We start from the raw sequence: 23,476 nt of genomic DNA on the forward strand, positions 1-23,476 counted from the left end.
TTTTTATGCCGAATGGTGGTTTTTTGAAAATGCTCTCTACACATAGTTTGGAATTTCATCCGGCAGAATACAATTTTTAGAGGTAAGGTCCTCAAGATCACAATGTGTGATTTTGAAAAGAATCGGGTTTAATCCCTGAGAGGAGTTTGTTCTTTTACAACTCTAGGAAACCACGAAAATAGGCCAAAAAGAAGCCAAAAAGGCAGATTTTCAACGATTAATTGCAGCGCCTCCTATTCTTCAAATATTGTCAAACAATCAGGGTGTGTTCAGGGGTTCAATGTTCACATGTGTTACAAGTATGGTTAGGGCAGGCCAAATCATTTGGAAGTTATGACTCTTGCAAGATTAAGCCACACCCCTTGCGAAGTTCATTAGCCCATATCTTCTCAAATCAAGAACATATCAACATGATATTGAGAGGGCAAGGGTATGTTGATCCAATAATGATCCACAGATAATTTAGTGACAATCGGATATAGCGTTTAGGAGAAATTGCCAAAAACGGGTTTTTCAAAAAATTCAAAATGGCGGAAAGTCTAGTTAGGTGCATTTGCATACCATGATTGACTTTGTCAATGTCCAAGAGCACATGTGTGCCAAATTTCAAGTTAATCAGGCATCGGGGGAAAAAAATGGCCTAGTGGGATACTTTTCAAATTTCTAAGGGGCGCTATAGAGACATTTCTTTGTACCCAAATGCGAGACCCCAAAATTATCAAATTTTTCACTAGTTCTGATAAGCGTGCCAAATCTATCAACTTTTTGAATATAATAAAGTCCCCAAAAAGGCAATCGTTGCGTGAGAGAATAATAATAATAATAATTCTTCGCAATACAATAGCTTCCTCTACGACTAGTCGTTGCAAGGACCCTAATTAAAGCTGCGAGCAGCGTTGGACGGGTCCTCGCAACTCTGCATCGTCGGGGCACAGGCCGGACGGCTAGATAAGCAGCCAAGAACTCCTGCGGCCGTCGGACAAAGCATCCAAGAGTCAGTTGTCGTTAACTGCGTGGAGCGACGCGATGTATACATTGGAAAGAATCCGATGTTGTCCAGTAGAGTTACAACGGTTTAGTTGTTCTTGGCAAAGCATCAACTTTGCCGATGCACCATCTCGCCACCGATTATCAAATTCTTATAATATTCACAGTGAAGCATTATCAAGGTGTTACCTCTCTGCTAGGAAATTTTGAGAGGGCTCAAATTGCCTTTTGAGGAAAAAAAACCTGTGAGGAACAGGGTGTAAACTAAAAAAAACATTCAACTTCCTGTTTTCCCCAGGTGGCGCTATGACTAAGGTTTAAAATGATCATATGGAGGCCTACAGGGTGAGAATTTCATGCTAAATGAGAAATATGGAGCAGATTAGATAAAGTATGGTTGAGTTAAGGAAAATGTACATCAGGTGCAACAACAAATACAAACCCTTATTCAGCTCCACGACACGGCCATTGAGCTACATAAGTCATTGATCCCTTTGCTACCCGAAAGCAAACAAATTTTACAAAAGGAATGGTTCGAGAGTTACACCAACAGCAGTGCTTCCTTGATCTAGGAAAGCATAAGTGAGCACTGTCTTTCTTTCCTAGACCTTTCCTAGACTTAACCTGAACTGGGACTATGGGAAGTTTACAATCTTCCTCACCAGCCCCAGTGAGGCCATTGGACATTAAGGCTCTGCCCACTGCCGTGCCTGGCTCTTGTTCAGTTTCAGATTTTGCTTGCTTCTCCTTAAACTGAATATGAAGCATTGTGGGGTGCTTCATACAACACACTTGGCATGTCAACCGTTTTTGACAATCTTGCTGATATATCCTGTACATAAACAGGCAAAGCAAACACCATTTTCTTTTAAGAATGTGATCTTTTCGTTGTGAGTCTTCTCTTCCAGGTGAGGGCATGACTCTAGAGCAGACCTGGGCATTGTACGGCCCGTGGGCCAAATGCGGTGCGCGGCATGATTCTGACCGGCCCGCGAAAAACTACATGATTTAGAAAAAAAACATATTTTCTAACTAAAACCGCATTGCTTTCATTTTGAAGCCCATTTATTCTCACGGTGCACGTCAACTGTGCACGTGAAATGCGTGTGATTGACAACCTGTCTCCCCTCCGGGTCACCCCTGAACTATCTATCTTCTGTTTCAAACAAAAATGGACTAATATTTCTTTCTTTAAGGAAGTCAAAGGTAAACCTGTGTGTTTGGTTTGTGTGGAGCATGTCGCCGTGTTTAAAGAGTACAATTTGAAACGGCTTTACGAGACCAAACATGGCGATAAATACAAAAACTTGACTGATGCCGAACGAGCGCGCATCAACGGATTTACTAGCAAAGCTGGATAAACAACACGGCTGTTTTACAAAGCTGCAGCCAGAGATGCAGCGACCAGAACCAGAACTCTAAGCCATTCTGTAAGGGGCAGTTTGTGAAAGAGTGCGTGGTCGAGTCTGCAGCGCTGCTGCCCAGAGAAAAAAGAAGCGTTTACAACATCCAGCTGCCCCGCCGCACCGTGACGAGGAGGGTGGAGGACATCGCGGAGAATCTGGAGTTTCAGCTACAAGGTGACGCGTGAAGCTTTGGATGAGCGCTGTGACGTCCGTCACACGGCAAAGCTGCTCATATCTCCCCGGTGGACGACGAGCGACTTCAAGCTTACGGAGGAGCTGGCAGCAATGCGGGCAATGAAAGGAACCACGACGGGGAGTGATCTGTTCACCGAGGCAAACGCATGCATGGACAAACCGGGACTACAATGGGACAGACTGGCAGGTTAATTTCATCATTTCAACAGTTAATTTCATCGGAGCGCGAGCATTAAATCACAGGCCGTTTGTTTCACTGATGTAGGAGCAAGAGAGCGAACATGGTGATGTCCGGTACCACACAGCTGTCACATGGCTCAGTCTGGGCAAAGTGCTAAAAAGGTTTTGAGATAAAAGAGTTTAGTGAGATGAAAGACAAAACCATCCCAGAGCTGTCTGATGAGGACTGGATGGCAGATTGAACATTTGCTGTTGATGTGACTGCAGTGATGAATGAACTGAACACACAGCTGCAGGGCAAGGGCCTTTTTGCTCATGAAATGCATATCTTTGTGAAAGCCTTCATGACAAAGTTGCAATTCATTTCAAGGCAACTAGGCAGCAACAATCTCAAACACGTGAAAACCCTGAAAGAAGTCAAACCATCATCTGATCACCGGCACCGACTGATGATGTGATGTCTTTAGAAAGCTAAGAAAATCCTTGTTTCAATAGTATATGAAACTTTGTTATAATGTGACTGAAAATGAGTCAAATGTTTCACATTTTGTTTCACATTTTGAAAATTAGATTAGATTAGATTAGATTTTGCCAGTCGCATTTGCATACCATGATTGTCTTTTTTGAAGAGCATATCCAAGAGCACCTGTGTGCAAAGTTTCAAGTCAATCGGTGAAACTAAAAAAAAGACTCTCCCAGAGGAAACGTACCTAGGGGGCGCTAGATAGCCGTTATATCGAACCCAAATGCGCGACACCGAAATTATCAAATTTTTTCCCACTTCTGATACCCATGCAAAATTTCAAGAGTTTTTGAATATGATAAAGGCCTCAAAAGTGCGATTAAATCGGTAAAATAATAAGAATAATTATTCGAAACACAATCAGGCTTTCGCCCGACTTGCAGTTGGCTCAGGCCATAGTAATTCCTTGAAATACAATAGGTTTCTCTACGACTAGTCATAGCGAGTGCCCTAAATATAACGTTCATAACAATCTCGCGTAATAATAATACCATTTTCTGTCACATGTGCGGCCTCTCTTCCTCCCCGCCATCATGAGTCGCATGCACGCTCCCGGGTAAGCTTGCTTTTCTTGATTTAAAGCGGATTCTGTCTAAAGTTTGACTTCAATGAGTTGTTATGGCTTGGGAACATGTTATGGAGTTCTAAGGAGTAAATTAAGCCTTTAAATCCAGTCTAGGAACATATTAATAACTTGCATATGCCCACCCACTGTTCGACATCCATCTCCGGCTGACATTAGCTAGCATTAGCTAACAGCGAAGGGAGCTCACCGCGATTTTGCTGTTTGACTTTGTCTTATATGTAAGACAGTTATATCTTAGATAGATTAGATTAGATTCAACTTTATTGTCATTGCACAGGGTACAAGTACTGAGGCAACAAAATGCAGTTTAACATTCAACCAGAAGTGCAAAATATCAAAAAGTGCAGAGTATGTGCATATGTAAAGTGTAATAAGTGAATAAATAGATATGTACAGTAAGAAATAGTTGTGCAATATGAACAGTAAGAAATGGATATGCAATAACAGTTCAGTGGCTGGAGGAGGGTGTGGCAGTCAAGCCAGGGTGGAGGGGGGAGTACAGTCACTGAGGGAGATGTGTGGGGGTGTGGGTGGGGGGCGGAGTTCAGTAGAGTGACAGCCGCAGGGATGAAGCTGTTCCTGAACCTGCTGGTCCGGGAACGGAGCACCCTGTAGCGCCTCCCAGAGGGGAGGAGGGCAAACAGTCTGTGGCTGGGGTGAGAGCCGCGTGCCCTCCAGACATCTCTTGCTCTGGACAGCCTCAATGGTGGGGAGTGAGGAACCGGTGATGCGTTGGGCAGTTTTCACCACCCTCTGCAGTGATTTACGGTCCGCAACAGAGCAGCTGCCATACATATGGTACAGCGGTAGAAATTCTCTAGAATCTGATTAGACAGATGGGCCTTCTTCAGTCTCCTCAGGAAGAAGAGATGCTGGTGTGCTTTCTTTACCAGGGATGAGGTATTGAGGGTCCAAGTACACAGTCATAGCGGATATGCATGATTACTTAACTGGCCGGAAAGAAAAAAATCAACTTGTATGACGAAATCAGATAGCGTTAAAGACTCACAACCGGCATCGCTAACATGAGTGAGTAGCTAACGTTAGCTTACATTTGCCGTTAGCCCGGCCATCAACCTTTAAGACAATTAACATCCCGTGGTTGCAGTTAAGCTAACCAACGTTAATAGACACCTTAAATGTGCATATGATATTTGCTTTCACGTGTCTCTGAGTTGAATTCCAGTGTGTCTTATTGTCTCTGTCTGTTCTTCACAGAAAGGGCCTGTCCCAGTCAGCTCTGCCTTACAGGCGCAGTGTTCCCACTGTAAGTAACGTCACACAATACGGTTGATGGGTTATAAATGTTTCCACTGATTTTAAATTACTATTAAACAGTTTCTAAGGTTGTATTAAAGATTAAAATATGTAGCCAAGTCAAGGATGTGGGTGATTGCAAAATGTGTGTTTTTGTCATCTAGCATCTTTAAACGTATATTTATATATAAACTTACTTAAATAAAATATTATATATATATTTTATTTGACTTAAACCTAAATGAAACGGAACTTCACATCCTGTCATTGCTATTGGTTAACGTTATATTAATAGAGTAAATGGACTTCAATTCGGAAGAACAATATGTGTCATAACTGATTTATTAAATTGAGTTTCTCGCCTTCTCGCAAATTTATTAACTCTTATACTATATATGCGGGCCAACTAACAAGACTGCCAACATGAAGTGCAAAATGAATAATTGTGTAATTGAAGGCTATTGATATTTTCGTTTGGAAATCTATAACAGCACATGGAGCATTCTTTTGTCTAACCAAACACATCAGTTGGATATGTTTTGAGAGGGAAGTAAATAAGCAAAAGCTATTGATCCTGCCATTAGTTTGGTCTACTTTTATTTACCCCCGTTTGTCATAAAAGAGCTGATATGATGAATAAACACACACAGTCTGAGTTTCAATTCCGTTTCTCAACTTGTCCAGGTGTGATTCTGAGGGACTCCCATGGTGTGGCCCAAGTACGTTTTGTTACTGGCAACAAGATCCTGAGGATCCTTAAGGCCAAGGGCCTGGCCCCTGATCTGCCTGAGGATCTCTACCACCTCATCAAGAAGGCGGTGGCCACCACTAAGTATCTGGAGAGGAACAGAAAGGTACAGTCCCCAAAATACTGAAACCATCTGTTACCTGAAAGCTCGGAGGCTTTGTGTCTATAAAACACTTTCTCAGATGTTTGGAGGTAAATTTCTACCCATCTTATACTGAGCCAGTGAGTTGCAAAAGATTAAAACGTTTTGCCCAGGTCACTCGCATACTGTCTTGCTAATTAGCATTGAGTAGACAATTACTCTTGTGTTTGAATGGTTTGAATTTGTCAATTTTTAAAAATCGTAATTTAAAAAACTATTCTTAAATTGTACTCTGATAAAAATGCCCAGGGAGTAACGTACAAAGGAAGCCACAGCAATGGCCACTTCATACACGCAACATTTTTATGCAAACAGGATAAGGATGCCAAGTTCCGCCTGATTCTCACTGAAAGCAGGATCCACAGGCTGGCCCGGTACTACAAGACCAAGAGTGCTGGCCCCCAACTGGAAGTAGTACGTATCAGTTTTTGGACTAATAAAAAGATTGAAATTGGAAATAGTTATATTGTCTTTATTTAGATTGTCGAGTGTTTTTCAAATTTTCAAATGTAAATGTTTAGAAATATAATATCTAGGCAGTGTGGTGATGAAGCAAACATTTTCGTTTTATACAAATGTGGACCAAACGATAATGAAACTGGGAATGCACCGTCAAAGTGCATTTTGTTTTTGAGTCTAATTCCACGTTTCATGCGCCCATTATTTCTCATTGACTTTGGGTTTCCTAACGGTTACTGGCAATTTCCATGCGTCACACGTAATGACGTTACGTAAAACGAATACGTAAAGCGAAGCAGTGTACTACGGGAAGGGCGGGATGTTTGGGGATCGACAGAGATGGGCACCAATCACAGCCTTGCTCTACGTCACGGTTTCTCTTAAATAGAACGGTGTCGTAAGCTCGAGACATTAACGCTCCACTACAACAACGACGACACAGCTGATAAACATGGAGAAAACACTCAAGATTATTTGACGAAGGAAATCCAGAAATGGAACTTACTTGCCAGAAAATGAAGCGACATCCCATCGACGAACATCAGTCACCGACAAATACGCGAAATCTGTTTTTTGACGAGGAATACCAGAATACGTGAGGATATTTTTGTTGTCGGCCCAATAAGTGAAGAAATGGCCGCGGTTGTTGGTTCCGAGCGGGCTGCGATGGAGAAGTTCGGTAGCGGGGGTGCGGCGCTGCTGCCGTGGACTAAACAGATGCTCACCGTGCTGTGGGAACAGCTCCGACTGCTCCTTCAGGTCATCTACTACACCTTCGTGTCGGGTAAGAGCCACACAATGATGTCGGGGCGAAACTTGTATTCATTTTGTTCCCCCCCCCAATCGGAACCGTAACGATCCCAGTTAATCTAACGTTGTAACGTTTGATTAATGCACTTATTGTACGTCGCTTTGGATAAAAGTGTCCGCTAAATGACATGTAATGTAATGTAATTAACTGGGATCGTTTGGTGTTACTCCCATTTAACGGTTTTAAATCGTTTATTCAAAATAAAGCCACTCTAATAACCCACCTGGAGGCCTGTTCTTACGAGCCCCAATTGGTCTCTAGCCCAGTTATGTTATTTCTTTTGTCCCAATCCGCCTATTGTTCCATGTTATCGCGGTATTTATCTTTGTATTGTTAATTATGGTATGAGTCACATAGCACTGGTGTCAAAGCAGAACCTTTTTTAAGTGTTTTTCTTTCATCAATAGGTGATCATAAATCACCTGAAAGTTCTTTTGAAATTATTTCATTTTGAATTTTGCACTCTTCTGCCGCTTTTCCCAGTTTTCCAGATGTTCAGGTTCGAGGTTCACGTGAGAATCACAGACGAGACAGGCCAGCGCATCCAGCACATGACCACGGCGGCAAACCAGACCGACTCCTTCCTCTTCTCCTCGCTGTTCGACGGAGACAGCGGTGTGATGGTCGGCGGTGCCAACCCCCTCTCTAACTTCTGCACCGAGGTGGGCGACCCCTTCGCCGGGAAGTCCAGCGCTGAGGCCCTGCTGTCCACCCTGCGCGCCGACGACCTGTGCGGCAGCATGGTGGACGTCTCCGGCAATGAGGACGCAGTCTTCCTGGGACGCCAGTCCGGCTGGAAGATGGGCTTCCCCGGTGACTGGAACATCTCCTTGTCGAGTGGCGACAGCTGCGGGTCCAACGACGGCTGCCACAAAAACGGCGAGAGAGCGTTCAGCCAGGACGCCTCCGAAGAGGAGAGAAGCTGCCATTGGAGCAGCGAAGACGACCAGAACGTGATGGAGTTCGACAGCGCGGCGCGGGGAGACCCCGACCTCGTGTCGTCGGGCGAGGAGACGCTGGGGCCGCGAGGCCTCAGCGTCTGGGTCAGCCGCAGCGACAGCGAGAGCAGCTGGAGCAGCTGGGCCAGCTCCGAGGGTTCCAGCCCCGACATGGACGAGGAGAGCGAGAGGCTCTTGGAGTTCTTCAGCAGCCCCGACGACCCCTACAATCCCATGTGCTTCACCGCGTGCACGTTCAACAGCACCCCGCCACAAACCACCACCACCTCCGTCACCACAGTCCCCAAACCACGGCCCTCGCTGGCCTCCAAGTCGGACACAGAGGAGAAGGAGGGCAGCTTTCCCCCTTCATCCGACGAGGAAGAGGAGGCCCTGTGGGAATGGCTCGGCCAAAAGGACGACCCGCATCACCCCCTCAACTTCCAGGCTCGCCTGCAGAGCTCCTCGGCGTCCGTTGAGCCACTCGGAGACGAGCTAGAATCAGTTGATGTCCACCACGCGCCAGATCCACACAGCGAGGAGTCCCAGGAAGCCAGAGCCACCAAGCCCGCGCTGACGGCGAGGAAGTTGAAGCGCCACGCCCATCCAGAGAAAACCGTGGTGCCCTGGAAGAGGGCAGAACGAACAACGCAGACACCGCCGCCGGAGAAGAGGAGAGGCCAGCGTGGCGGCACCCGAAAAAAGGTCATTATCTCACAACAGCGTTGATCTACCAGGCGGGGCTAAATTGAATCCATTGGGATTAGGAGTTAACTTTAATTCATGAAGACAAAGAATATAGCTCTTGGTGTGTTGATGGTGTCAAAAGGCCTTATTTTTGTCGGGTGTCGGGCTTGTTATTTCTTGTCGGTTAGCAACGCAGCCAGTGTCCATGACTAAGCAGTGTCATGTGACTGTGCAGCGTCAGCAGAGAGTTCGGCTGGATGTGAAGTTGCAGCGTTGTTGCAAACTATTTGTGGAGAAACTTGCGGTGTCATCAGAAGACATAGCGCCTTTCTACCATTTTCACCAAAAGCACTAAATTTCCATTGTCTCATTCTCTTCGGTTGTTCAGGTACATTTTTCTCCTGAAGTCCAAGTCCACGTCATGCGGACCTGGCAGTTTGCTCGCTATGCGTCTCGCAAAGGACACTGGGAGGAAATGGCGCGCGACCGGGACCGCTTCCAGAGACGGGTCTGGGAGGCGGAGCAGACCATCGGCCGCTGCCTGTCCCCCGACCACCGGGACGGGATGCGCGCCTACCTGGACGCTGCCTCAAAATGAACACAAAAAACAACGTTTCAAACAATGTTTCGTTTCCTCTCCCGGATGAGAACTCACGATTGGTTGCCATGCGACGGTGGTTTTGATGTTAGGCCAACTTTGATGTTTGGTGTCAAGTTGTACAACCATGTACCTCAGAAGGTTTTATACATTTTGTGACTGTTGCACTGACTGACACTTTCTTATATTAACATGTGGAATGTTGTTTTGTATGCCTTACACACTGACCTAGTAATGTAACTTATTTATGCCCTATGGAGCTTGTAGTTAATTTTGAGTTTTGTCTTGTTTTCTTATTTGATGGAACATAAAGCCTTGTGGAGATGGAAGTTATTCTGTTGACCGGAGAGATTCAAACACTTTGTGACTCTCAGCTTCTCGTGGTAACATCATACGGGCAGAAAGTCACTTATAGCAAATCTGTCCGTTTGTCTAATCAATAAAATGTGTTCCTCTGTTTGTGTAGTTGTGGCAGTGATTTATTTGAAGTAACATACGTCAGCTCGTTGCCACAGACCTCTGACTTCCTGTCTCTGCGTCACACTTCAGTATGTTCTGGAGCCACTGGTCCACGTGACGCCTGCTGGCCGGAGTCCAATGGGAAAGTGGAGATAGTACACCATGTCCCCCGAACTACGTAAACAGCACATTCCATGCACGTCAAATCTCATGGCTGATAGCAGCGGTGCATGTGGGCTTTTGTCGGGTTTCGCTCTTAGGAAATGTCTCCTAAAAAGGTTTAGACCAATGAAATCACTTCATATCACATTTCGATTTGGCTCCTGTAGCCTAAAGACAAACCAGCCTGACCTCTCACCCAGTTTGGACAAGCCCAGTGTGTAGAGCTACACCCACGTACACCACCTGTGTGACACCAACATACACCACTTGTGTGACACAAAGCTACACCACCGTGTGACACCAACATACACCACCTGTGTGACACCAACGTACACCACCTGTCTGACACCAACGTAAACCACCTGTCTGACACCAACGTACACCACCTGTCTGACACCAACGTAAACCACCTGTGTGACACCAACGTACACCACCTGTCTGACACCAACGTAAACCACCTGTGTGACACCAACGTACACCACCTGTCTGACACCAACGTAAACCACCTGTGTGACACCAACGTACACCACCTGTCTGACACCAACGTAAACCACCTGTGTGACACCAACGTACACCACCTGTCTGACACCAACGTACACCACCTGTCTGACACCAACGTACACCACCTGTCTGACACCAACGTAAACCACCTGTGTGACACCAACGTACACCACCTGTCTGACACCAACGTACACCACCTGTGTGACATCAAGCTACACCACCTGTGTGACACCAACGTACACCACCTGTCTGACACCAACGTAAACCACCTGTCTGACACCAACGTACACCACCTGTGTGACACCAACGTACACCACCTGTCTGACACCAACGTAAACCACCTGTCTGACACCAACGTACACCACCTGTGTGATATAAAGCTACACCACCTGTGTGACACCAACGTACACCACCTGTCTGACACCAACGTACACCACCTGTGTGACACCAAGCTACACCCCCAGTGTGACACCGAGCTACACCCCCTGTGTGACACCAAGCTACACCACCTGTGTGACACCGAGCTACAACATCTGTGTGACACAAAGCTATACCGCCTGTGTGACACCGAGCTACAACATCTGTGTGATCCCAAGCTACACCACCTGTGTGACACCAACGTACACCACCTGTGTGACACCAAGCTACAACAGCTGTGTGACACCAACGTACACCACCTGTGTGACACCAAGCTACACCACCTGTGTGACACCGAGCTACAGCACCTGTGTGACACCAACGTACACCACCTGTGTGACACCAACGTACACCACCTGTGTGATCTGTCAATGCAACGACATCCCGTTGAACCTTTGTGAAGCTTTCTGAAAACCCGGGACCAACGATAGTGACTTTAAGGCTTCTAAGCAATTAAACAGTCAAAATAATCAGTGTAATAATATCAGAAATAGCCTACGTCCAATAAAAGCATTTCCAACAAAATTAAATATGCAGTACTACTTTAAAGCTTGAAGTAGTTTGCTGATCCCAAATATTAGGATCCCAAAAATTTAAATTGTTCTTTTTTGACCATAACAGCGACCAGTCAAATTATTAATTAATTATTATATGATTAAACAGTCAAAATTATCAGTGTAATAATATCAGAAATAGCCTATGTCCAATAAAAGCATTTCCAACAAAATTAAATATGCGGTACTACTTTAAAGCTTGAAGTAGTTTGCTGATCCCAAATATTGGGATCCCAAAAATTTAAATTGTTCTTTTTTGCCAAAGACAGCGTGTGTCTTTGGCAGCTTTTTTCCTTTGGAGTACAGCCATCATAACGTCAGCTCTCCAACCTGGAGCAGGAATAATTCCTGTAAAAAGCACCTCCTCTAGATGCTTTGTCTTTGTTTGTTTTTTATAAAAAGATGAGACCTGAAAAAAAAGTCCTCTATTATTGATGTTTCTTTGGGCATGTGAGGACAAAGTGGTGTCTGGTCTTTATTCTGCCGGTTGTGGATTCAGCTTTCTGCTCAAGGGCGCTACAACAGGATACAAATGTCTCATAATCCCATCATCGCTCACGCTCTCCCTTACTCACCCCAACTTTTGGTCCAAATCCACTCCTCTCTTTATATCTTTGTCTCCATCCTTGTCCTCTGCATCCTCTCCCAGTATCGTTAGGTCTGTGGCCTAGGCGACCCGGTCTCCGGGCAACCGGCAGAAGTGGGGAGGCTTCGAAAGGATTGCAGGTGATTGCAGCAGCGGCAGAATCATTAGCAGCAGCGGGGCAGTAGGTTTCCAAACATACACACATGGTTCCTCCGCTCCCTCTCTCTCGCCTGCCAGATAGGGGGCATCTCCTGGGTCAAAATTAGCCAATGATGCAATCTACCAGCAGCTATTGTGTCTGACACAGACGGCCGCATGTGATTCATTACAGTGCATTCAACGAGCAAAGTCTGTGCTTTCACTTTCACCTGGTCTGTGGTCTGCTTCAGTAATTAACGAACGGACGTAACGGTTCCCTGTGGGGCCTTCAGGGGGCTCTAGAAGCCCTCAGCAAATAAGGAGAATATTCTCTTTAGCAGAGTGAGTGAAAAGAAACGTTTTAATATTACCATCACTTCTGCACCGAGCCCCCCCAGTGACAAACCGATATGTAGTAACCGCATATTTATTACAACATGTGCTTGTGAGGGTAAGCACACTCTAGCACACAGGCTGAACATTTGCACAAGAAAACCTATGTTTGCCACATATCTTGCTTTCTACAAATTCAGGAATCAGGAAACATTTGTTATACATACAAGGAATTTGACTTGGCGGTTGGTGCGTAACAGTGGACAGTATAACAATAGACAACAAGACAGCAGTGCACAAGTAATACAATGAAATGCTATGGGTTAGTAGAAAGGCTATGGGTTATTTTAAAATAAGAGAATAAAGTTAAAGTTAAAAAATATTTTAAAAGTTCAGTGGGGGCTCTGTTGATGAGCCCGACTGCCAAATTCGCCAGGAAAACAAAAGAAGTGACCTTCATAGGGAGCTAGTTGGATATTGATATTGAAAAAGGAATGGTCAAAAAATATTCAAAAGAATGATTGATTAGAAAGATTATGATATGCAATAAGGGTAGAAAGAAAATCTGTGTTTACCACATATCTTGCTTTCAACAAAATTGCCAGGAAAACAAAAGAAGTGACCTTCCTAGGGAACCAGTGAGTTATTGGTTGTTGAAAAAACATATTCAAATACGTATTAAAAAATCTCAAAAACATATTCAAAAAATATATGCAAAAGAATATTCATGTCACTTATAGCAAATCTGTCCGTTTGTCCTTCATCTAATCAATAGAATGTGTTCCTCTGTTTGTGGAGTTGTGGCAGTTATTCATTTGAGGTAACATACGTCAGCTCGGTGTCTCAGACCTCTGACTTCCTGTCTCTGCGTCACCCTTCAGTATGTACAGGAGCCACTAGTCCATGTGACGCCTGCTGGCCGGGGTCCAACGGGGAAGTGGAGATAGTACCAGTAGTAGTAGAATATTCATGAAAATATTCAAGAAATATTAAAAAGAATATTCAAGAAATATTAAAAAGAATGATTGATTACAAAGATTATATGTAATAAGGGGAGAAAGAAAACCTGTGTTTGCCACATATTTGGCTTTTTACAAAATTGCCAGGATAACAAAAGTGATTTGGTGTACTTGTGTCGAGGGGGGATTTAAATATTGCAGGTGGGGTAGATACCTCTCCCCTCTGGTGAAGAGGTGAGGAAAGGCCACAGATTCTATTTTGTCTTATTAATTTAAACATGTAAGTAAAAGTTATTTATTATTATTACACGCGTTATAAAACTAGTTTCATTTTTTATTGAAATGTGATTGAAATGTGATTAAAACACAAACATGTTGATATAAAATAGATATTTTAAGTACCTTTGTTTGGACCGCACTTACTGGTGAAAATAATACACGTGGCTGATGTTGGTCTTAGGAATTAGTGCAGGCAGATGCGTTTTGCTTTGGTTACCATGGCAGCAAAATACGATTGTTTACTGTAACGGTGCATGAACTATTCAGAGATTCTTTCCACACCCGGAAGACCATATTTGGACATTGAGTCTCAGACAATAAATAAATAAATAGAAACCAGTCTAGACGCTGAAGTGTGAAGCTGTGCTAAAACCTCTTTGTCTGCAGCTTTTATTGCAGGAAGCTAATTATTGACTTTTGTCTTCCTGTACCTGTCAGAGCCAGCAGAATAAAAGTAGATAGCTGTTTGGGGAACAGATGGAAACAGGGTTCCACCTCCACAATGAATCAGAAACAGACCTTCTGGGGGCTGAGATGCATTTGGGAGGAATCAGTGGACACTAACATTCAATTAAGCCCTGGTTACAAAATACACAAAATAATATTTACAGGAATCAGCAATTACCTAATTTCAGTGGATGGAAGCAGAACAATAATCACGCTGTAATCCAATCCCCTAAATTGCTTTTTTTGGGGTGGGGGGTCCCTCCCTGTGATCTGGCTGATGGAGCTGCTCGTCTTATTGAGGACCTGAGCTCCTGTTTTCAAAGCATGACCCATCCTATCCATAGCGAGTTTGTAAGCTAAAGTTAGTTTTCGATCATGGTCTTCCACCCACCCACTAAGTGCCAAACTGGGTTGGTGGGGCGCTACTCCCAACTCTACGTCTACTGGGAGTCTCAGATGGTGCTCAAACATAAGGTAAGCGGGGGCAAAACCTGTAGAACTGTGGACAGTATTGTTGTACGCTTGCAACAACTCTAGATTATATTCTGCCCACTTATTCTGCTTTTCACTTTCAAGGTGTGTAATAGATTTAACACAGTCTGGTTTAGACTTTCTACCCCTACCGTTCACAGCCGGGTGGTAGGGGATTGTTCTACTCTTTGCTACTCCATACATGGCACAAAGCTGCTGCTATGGGCCCGGATTCAAAATTTGGACCCATATCTGAATGGAAACCTCCTGGGCAGCCAATTGTCTGAATAACATGAGACCATATTGCCCTTACTGTAGTCCTTGCTGTCTGGTCTTGACTAGGGACAGCCCATGCATAACGGGTAAACATGTCAGTCATTACAAGGATGTTTTGATATGCATCTATAGGCCTACCGAGAGAAAGGAAATCGAGGGCAACCACCTCATGGGGGTATGACACTACAATTGGGTTCAGAGGTGCCATAGCCTCTATGTTGTCCTTCAAGCTACATGCGACGCACCCCTGAATGAAAACCCTTCTTCCATATGAGGCCAGTAGAAACAGCATTGAATATTGGCCAAGGTCTTCTCAACTCCTGGATGTCCAGCCGCCTCATGGTATTTCTGCCTGGCCGGTTGGCACCTAGATGCTGGTCACACGATCGTGGCTCGTGAGTGTTACCTCTCGGTAGAGCACCTGCTATCGGACAAGCGATTTCTTCCATTGTTGGAGGATCCTTCTGGTCTTATCGGTCATATCCCTCTTCTCTGGGCAATGTCAATCTTGTTGCCAGTTGACTAAGATTGGGGCTTGGGTTGGGCCAGCCTTTAGTTGCTCAAACGCAGATTGGCATTCTTTTATCCAAAGTATCTTCTGGGACCCGGACCTTTTATCAGTGGGAATACCTGATAAAAGCGTATTCAAGGGGCCGACGATCTTTGAGAATCCCGATACAAAACGCCTATAATAACCTGCCAATCCTAGAAAGGCTCTGACTTGTTTCATGGTTGTTGGAGGACTCCATTTGGTGACTGCAGACACCTTCTCCGGATCAGGACGGACCCCTTCCCTGTCAAACACATGACCCAGAAACTTCACCTGTTTCTGCAAGTTTACATTTTGTTTACAACAAACGAAATAAACCAAAAAGTCACCATCTTGCTCTCTCAGAGGCTTTTACCATGACCTGCCACGGCCACCCTCAAACAAAACCCTCCGCTTTTCCTGCCATGAGGAGGTTTTTAAAAATGCTAAGCCCCTCCCATCATGCTAATTGGCAATCTCTGGCTCATGATTTCAGGCAATCACTACACCTGCTTCTCGTTTTCTACCTTGCTTAGATACCACTGGGTGAGACGGCTGTTGTGGTCTTTCATGGAGTTTATCCAGGTTAGAGCCTGGTGGTCAGTTTCAAGGTAAAATTCTCGGCCCAATAGGTAGTACCTGTGGTGGAAGATTTTGCACAGACAATCGTTAAGTAAGAATCAAAGGCTCTGAGTCAAGTATGTCTTTTCTCCGTTTATTTCCTTGCAAGGGAAAAGGGGTCACAACAGCTACGTGGTCAGTAGACTGTCAAGAACCTCCTTTTTCTTCCCAACACATCGAGGCAGTTCTTATACCTAAACTTAGATATCGGTGGCGTCAACAGAAACCGTTAACCATCTTGTTGAGTCTCTACAGCCAGGGTACTGGGAACACCTTGCGCATTTGAGACACATCAGTTCTTTGACCGTATCCTTGCTCTCCCAACATGCTTAAACAAAGGTGGTCATAGACATAACAAACACTTTGTTCAATCTCTACAGCTATGACGCTGGAAACATCTAATCCAAGTGGGAGACATCAGTTCTTATGTCAGGGCCTTTGTGACCTAAGCACTTGCAACTAATAAACTGGTTATACAAATGAAGCATTTAAAAGGGTCACATATCATTTTCCCATTACATACCGCAGCCCTTCCAGAGCCCATTTGATGGCCAGGCCTTCTTTTTCTACTACAGAGTACCTGGTCTCCCGGGCGAGCAACCTACGGCTTAGGTACTGGACCGGTTGCTCTTCCACTTGTTCTCTCTGTGTAAGGACCGCACCAAGGCCTACAGCTGATGCATCCACCTGCACCAGGATACGTTTGCTGAAGTTTGGACTTTTAAGCACTGGCGGGGAACATAGCATGGCCTTTAACCTTCTGAAGGCCTCCTCACATTCTTCCGTCCAGACGATAGGATTTTTCTGCTCCTTCTTTGTGAGTGCCGTAAGTGGGGCCGCAATGGTGGCAAATTGTGGCACAATCTGCCGGTACCACCCAGCCAATCCAAGGAACGCTCGTACCTCCTTCTTGGTTCGAGGTTTAGGGCAACTAAGGATTGCATTACATTACATTACAGGTCATTTAGCAGACGCTTTTATCCAAAGCGACTTACATTACACTTTAAACCCATCGCTTTTTCACATTTTTGCCTGGGGAGCAATTAGGGGTTAGGTGTCTTGCTCAGGGACACTTCGACATGGAACATGGGGCAGCCTGGACTCGAACCACCAACCTTGTGCTTCCCAGCACACCTTCTCTAACCCCTGCACCACGACGACCCCCGATTGCCTCTACCTTGTCTACCTGTGGCCTCACCTCTCCTCTTCCGTCTCCACACCGTTCCGGCGGATTGCCAGGGCCAGGGCCAACAGTACATATTGGTCGTGTGTGACTACGCCACCCTCTTCCCTGAGGCTTTCCCACTGCGCACCATCACGGCCCCAGCAGTTTGGTATGCCTTATTACATTTTTTTCCAGAGTGGGGATCCCGAATGAGATCCTCACCGACCATGGAACCAACTTTACCTCCAGGCTGATGCAGCTTTTCCACCAGCAGCTAGGCATCACCACACTCAAGACCACCCCGTATCATCCTCAGACAGATGGGCCCGTTGAGAGGTTCTACCAGACGCAGAAGAGAATGCTACAGAAGTTTGTGGATGACACCGGCAAAGACTGGCACCGTTGGCTACCCTTCCTGCTTTTTGCCTACAGAGAGGTTCCGCAGGCCTCTACGGGGTTCTTCCCTTTTGAGTTGCTGTACGGCTGGGATGTGCAGGGCCCATTGGATTTACTTCGGAAAAGTTGGGAACCTACCACTACCTTTGGCAATAGAGGAGTGGTGCACTTCGTACAGGAAATGAGGGACCGGTTGGCCAGATACAAAGAGGCGGAAAGTAATCTGCAAAAGGCTCAGAAAGCACAGAAGACGTGGTACGACCAGCAGGCACGGCGGCGGGAGATCCAACCTGGTCAGAAGGTGCTCTTACTACTGCCATCGTCCTGCAGTAAGTTGCTGACCTAATGGCAAGGTCCATACACAGTCATCCGCAAAATGGGGCTCATCACCGACGAAGTTCTTCAGCCAGACAAAAAGAAGAAAATACAGACTTATCATGTGAACCTTTTAAAGGAATGGAGCAAGCCATGCATCCAGCCAGCAGAAACCTCGCTCTTTGTGAAAGAGGCGGACATGGAAGAGGAGGAAGATGTTGGAGTGGAGGCTTTAAGCGGTGCTGCTACACCGGGGCTTGTCCACCTTATCCCTGAACAAGTGGCAAGAGTGCTCCAAGTCTTTCAGGAGGTACCTGCACTGTTCACGGCACGTCCGGGCAAAACAACCGTCATGGAGCATGTCATTCGGCGGAAGGATGGGCGACCAATTGCCGACCAATCTGGGGTGGGGAAACTCATCCTTATTAGTCACAGAATTCAATTTCCTGTAATCCACGCAGAAGCTCAAACTTCCATCTTTTTTCCTTACCAGCACAATAGGTGAGGCCCATGGACTAAAGCTCTTTCAAATTACACTGTTGTTTAGCATACCTGCTAGCAGAGTCTTCATATCCTTATAGAAAGTTGGTGGTAATGGCCGGAACCGGTCTCGGATTGGAGCTGCATCACATGTGGGTATTCTGTGTTAAACAATGCCAGTCCGGCCAAAGTCATCATCGTTGGCAGCAAAAACATTACTCCACTTCTTTAACAGAACACCCAGGTCTACCTGTTAGATCAGGCTGGTCAACTAAATTGTTCACCTCGCAGTCAGGATTTAAATCTTCTGGGACCACAGAGGCCTCCACGACACCAACCAGAACTACACACTTGCAGTCTTTTGTCAGGCTCAAATCCTCCTTTCCATATAAATCTGTCTCTTCCACTTGGCTGATAGTTCCCAACTTCTGGTATCGACCGTTGGACAAACTGTATGGGTGGGGATTACAAACACGAACAGGGAGTCGTCCTTTCCTTACCATTCTTGGTTCTTGGGGTTCCAATGGCACTGGTGTGTGGGAGGGCCTCCACTAGTCCAGAATAATCAGTCCCTTTTGGGCCCATACGAGCACAACCCCATATTACCACTTTGGTGAAGGCTGGAACACGTATCTTATGGCGGGTAGCGGGACGGACATAATGTGTAGACAATTCACCGCTGATCCACCGGCATGTCGTGAAGGCTTGACTCCAAGCCTTATGAGCCTGAGGGCTATCACAGGGCAGTGCAAATCCCCCCCGTATTCTGAAAAAGAATCTCCAGCAAGCACTAATAATATTCATTCCCAGAATCAAGGGATTAGTTGAACACTTCTGTTTTACAATGACAACACTCCTATTCGGTACCTTAAACTGTCCCACTTCAAAATGTCGTTCCAGTACTTGCTGTTGCATTAAAGTTACTTGAGAACCAGTATCCAGTAACCCTGAGAGTTGTACTCCATCTATGCAAACCTTTACCATTTCCTACAAAAGTTGGGGTGGCGCCTACATTGGCTACACTATCTGAACCTACTACTTGGACCTCAGGAGCAGGGCTAACTAGTTTAAAGCCAGCACAGTTTCTGAAGTTCCCTTACTAAACCTGTCCACATGTCCCGGCTGTTTGCAGCGACGGCAGATAGGCTTACCTTCAGTATCCCATCTATTAGAACAGTCAGATGTAGGTCGTCGTCGACGCCGACTGTGGGAGCATAAATGGGATGGTTAGGTTGCCTGGGCTCTAGGAGACGTCTCAGTTCCCGAACAATCTCCTGAGTCATGAAAGAATGCACAAAGCGAACGAACGTAATCAAAAATTGGAAGCCCGGTTGGGGACATCTGGAAGGATTCAGCCAAACAACTTCTCTCGTTCTGGTAGATGTATTTGTCAGATCACAGGTCAAGTATAAGCGCTGCGTTTGCAAAGGCAGAAGCAGTTTCAAAGTAGTCAAAATTGACTAACATCAGGAAAAACATTACATTTTGTATTTCTTGTTAGATATAAAAGAAAAGTTTTCTATTGGCCCTAAACTGGCATCGAGGAGGAGCAGGTCCTTTCGCCACAACACAAGATCCAATCACATGCAATTTGTGGTCTTCTAACATAATGTTAACATAACGAACAAAGCGTGAGTGTTGTATGGTGCTTGGTGTGTCTCCAAACCTCATCCTTATCAGCCCTGGGTCTGTCTGGTTGACACTTTCTGCTTTTCCTCCAACCTTGGCCTCCTCAAGACAGTGACTCCCTAAATGAGCACTACGAAAGAGCTTTCGGGAGATCCAACCTGGTCAGAAGGTGCCCTTTCAGCCCTTTCATCTGGCCCGCCCTTTCATCTGGCCCGACACTTCTGCCATAATCTCGTCTTTAAAGGCTTGTTTCCAGTCCTGTTCTGATGTCAAGGGCTTGCCCTTGCAAACCTGATAAGACAGATAAGCTTTCACAGTTTCCCTAGGCTTTCTTTGCTTCAGAAAATTCCTGAATACCTAAAAGAGATCCAACTCTTCTTTCCAATCCCCATATTGTAAACTGCCACTAGGACCTGTATATTTGGGATCCCAGGGGGCACCAGCATACAAGGGCATCAATATCATTACTAGGTTAGACAAGAATCCTTTAGGCCAATGTTCACTGCCCCCCAAAAAGTCCTCCCAGCAACGCCAGCCCCCTCCTCAAGCCCATCTAAGCGCCCTGCGATATTGGGACAGTGACACCAGTACAGGAGCACTACAAAGGAGAGACTTAGCAGAGTTAAAGGCATCGTCACACTCATCATTCCACACAAAAGTAACCATGTTATCTTGCGCAAAGGAATGGCCTCAGGAAAACAAGAGGAAATACACATCATGGTGAGCAAAAACTGATTCCCAGACTATGTTGGTCCGTCGACAAGAACATACTCAAAGGGCTCGCCAACTGCGGGGAATGGCCGCAGCGGCAGGCAGCACAGGCTGATTAGACTTACCCATCATCTGGCAAGTACTCCAGGTGTTACAAAAACGCACAACATCGGCCTTCATTCCTGGCCAAAAGAACTGCTTGAGAACACGATCATACGTTTTGCTGGTTCCCAAATAACCGGACCATAAGTGCTCATGAGCTAGCGGCAAGACATGTTGCAGTCAACCGGGATCACTACCTGAATAACTGCCCCCTAAACGTCCTATGAATTGGTCGCCACCCACCCTGACCATACGACCCACCTACGCATGTACACTCCATTCTCAACAAAGAATGGCAGTACTCTGGCTTTTTGACAACGGACTTCCAACACTTATCTAACGAGGGATAATTTTTCTGAGCTTTAATGAGAGCCTCCTGAGTAAGCGGCAAGGGTGCAGAAGAGTCAGCCAGCAAAACTTAATCTGTAACCTTTTCACCAGGCACACCTGCAGGACAGCTTACTGGTCCACCACCCGAGGTCTCACTTTCCCCAGAAAGGACAGAAGCAAACAAGGAATAAGACAAGTTAACCTCTTGGGCCTGCTTACGACCCTGCGCTCTAGTGGTCACACTAGCTACAAACACTAGTATGGCTAGCTCATCACTTTCCGACTCAGGAATGGGGATGCACAAAACTTCAGGAACAGGATACACTTTCCCACCTGCAATATCATTCCCAATGATAAAGTCAACACCATCAATAGGGAATCTTGCCCTGGCGCCCAGTTTGAAAAACCCTGACACAAGGCCATAATTTACATGAATCTAGTACAGCGGTGACGGCACAAAACCCATTTCAATGCCCCTTACAACTGCACTCACACTTGAACTGAGACCTAGCGGCAGAAAACCAGACAGGATCAGGCTGCGAACAAGCCGTGTCTTGCAGTATTTTAACAGGACGCTGATCCTCACACAAACAAGGCACGTAACAATATGTCAGACATACGAGGAATTGGCCTTGGCGGTTGGTGCGTAACAGCAGACAGTACGACTGTCTCGTCCTGCATGCACGTAACCCTGCACCTCCAGCCACCAGTCCGTCAAGCTCCTGAAGTTTGCGGACGACACCACCCTCATTGGACTAATCTCTGGTGGGGACGAGTCCGCCTACAGGTGGGAGTCTGCCCAACTGGTGTCGTGGTGCAGCCAGAACAACCTGGAGCTCAACGCTCTAAAGACAGTGGAGATGGTTGTGGATTTACGGCGGAACAGAGCCCCACCCTCCCCCATCACCCTGTGTGACTCCCCCGTCACTATTGTGGATTCCTTCCGTTTCCTGGGCTCCATCATCACCCAGGACCTCAAGTGGGAGCTGAACATCAGCTCCATCACCAAGAAGGCTCAGCAGAGGTTGTTCTTCCTGAGGCAGCTGAAGAAACTCAACCTGCCAAAGACGATGATGTCCACTTCTACACGGCCATCATCGAGTCCATCCTCTGCTCCTCCATCACCGTCTGGTACGCTGCAGCCACAGCCAAGGACAAGGGCAGGCTTCAGCGGGTCATCCGCTCTGCAGAGTGAGTGATCGGCTGCAATTTGCCGTCCCTGCAGGACTTCGTTCGTTTCCAGGTCTCTGAAGCGAGCTAAAAAGATCTCGGCCGACCCCTCCCACCCCGGACAAAAACTGTTTGTGCCCCTTCCATCTGGGAGGAGGCTGAGATCCATCAGGACTAAGACCTCCCGCCACACGAACAGTTTCTTCCCGTCGGCAGTCGGGCTCATCAACAGAGCCCGGTCCCCCACTGCCTGACTATAACACTCCACCGGTCACTCCCCCTCATACTGCACATGCCACTTTAACTGCAATTCATCACTTTGTCACTTTTCACTTTGTCTCTTGTCTGTTACTTGTTTGTTAGTGCACTTTATGCTTAATATTTTTCTTTTTAACTTTTAATATTTACATTTTTTTTTACTTTATTCCCTTGTTTTATACTAACCCATAGCCTTAGCCTTATTCTACTAACCCATTGCATTAGCATTTCATTCCACTTTATTTTATTACTTGTGCACTGTTGTCTTGTCTGTCTACTGTCGCGCACTAACCCCCAAGACAAATTCCTTGTATGTTTGACATATTTTGGCTAATAAATGTTTCCTGATTCCTGATTCCTGTGCAATCTGACCAGCAGCTAAACACCTTCCACCATCAAACACTGGAGACTGGGATCGTCTTAACTCCGTTTATTTGACTAGAAAGGGTGAAAATGGGAAATGAAACAAGATTACCTGTTAATTACATATTAAGGAGTCGCAAATATTATATAATGACAGTTGTAAAAGCAATATAACTACATACCAATGCAATGCGGTAGTACACACAGTAGCTAACATAAAGGATGAAACAAAGGAAATATGTAAGGCATTGCTATACAATGTACATTGTTTATCCAAATAAACCCAAATATACCTACATGTAGCACAA

The 23,476-nt window shown here is 45.7% G+C and overlaps 1 protein-coding gene and 1 pseudogene across 2 annotated transcripts; both read left to right on the forward strand.

Annotated features, from left to right (window-relative positions):
• The first annotated feature begins 5,260 nt into the window (after positions 1–5,260).
• LOC120812838 (small ribosomal subunit protein uS15-like) lies at positions 5,261–6,439 on the forward strand (annotated as a pseudogene). The gene is made up of 3 exons (XR_013455260.1): positions 5,261–5,279; positions 5,819–5,988; positions 6,340–6,439. The product of XR_013455260.1 is annotated as a small ribosomal subunit protein uS15-like (transcript).
• Positions 6,440–6,778: 339 nt separating this feature from the next.
• On the forward strand, positions 6,779–9,976 carry LOC120812770 (uncharacterized). Its single transcript, XM_040168971.2, has 3 exons — positions 6,779–7,267; positions 7,778–8,937; positions 9,308–9,976. The coding sequence occupies exons 1-3, from the start codon at positions 7,117–7,119 to the stop codon at positions 9,515–9,517; spliced, it is 1,521 nt and encodes a 506-aa protein (XP_040024905.2). The 5' UTR covers positions 6,779–7,116; the 3' UTR covers positions 9,518–9,976.
• Positions 9,977–23,476: the final 13,500 nt, after the last annotated feature.

The sequence above is a fragment of the Gasterosteus aculeatus genome, chromosome Y, assembly GCF_964276395.1.
Source record: "Gasterosteus aculeatus chromosome Y, fGasAcu3.hap1.1, whole genome shotgun sequence".
In the NCBI taxonomy this organism is placed as follows: Eukaryota; Metazoa; Chordata; class Actinopteri; order Perciformes; family Gasterosteidae; genus Gasterosteus; species Gasterosteus aculeatus.

Bases quoted from the DNA above. Each gene is read 5' to 3' on its own strand.
- LOC120812770 (XM_040168971.2), top strand. From the start codon at position 7,117: ATGGCCGCGGTTGTTGGTTCCGAGCGGGCTGCGATGGAGAAGTTCGGT. The intron at 7,268-7,777 runs GTAAGAGCCACA...CGCTTTTCCCAG, and splicing joins CTACTACACCTTCGTGTCGG to TTTTCCAGATGTTCAGGTTC. The intron at 8,938-9,307 runs GTCATTATCTCA...TCGGTTGTTCAG, and splicing joins GTGGCGGCACCCGAAAAAAG to GTACATTTTTCTCCTGAAGT.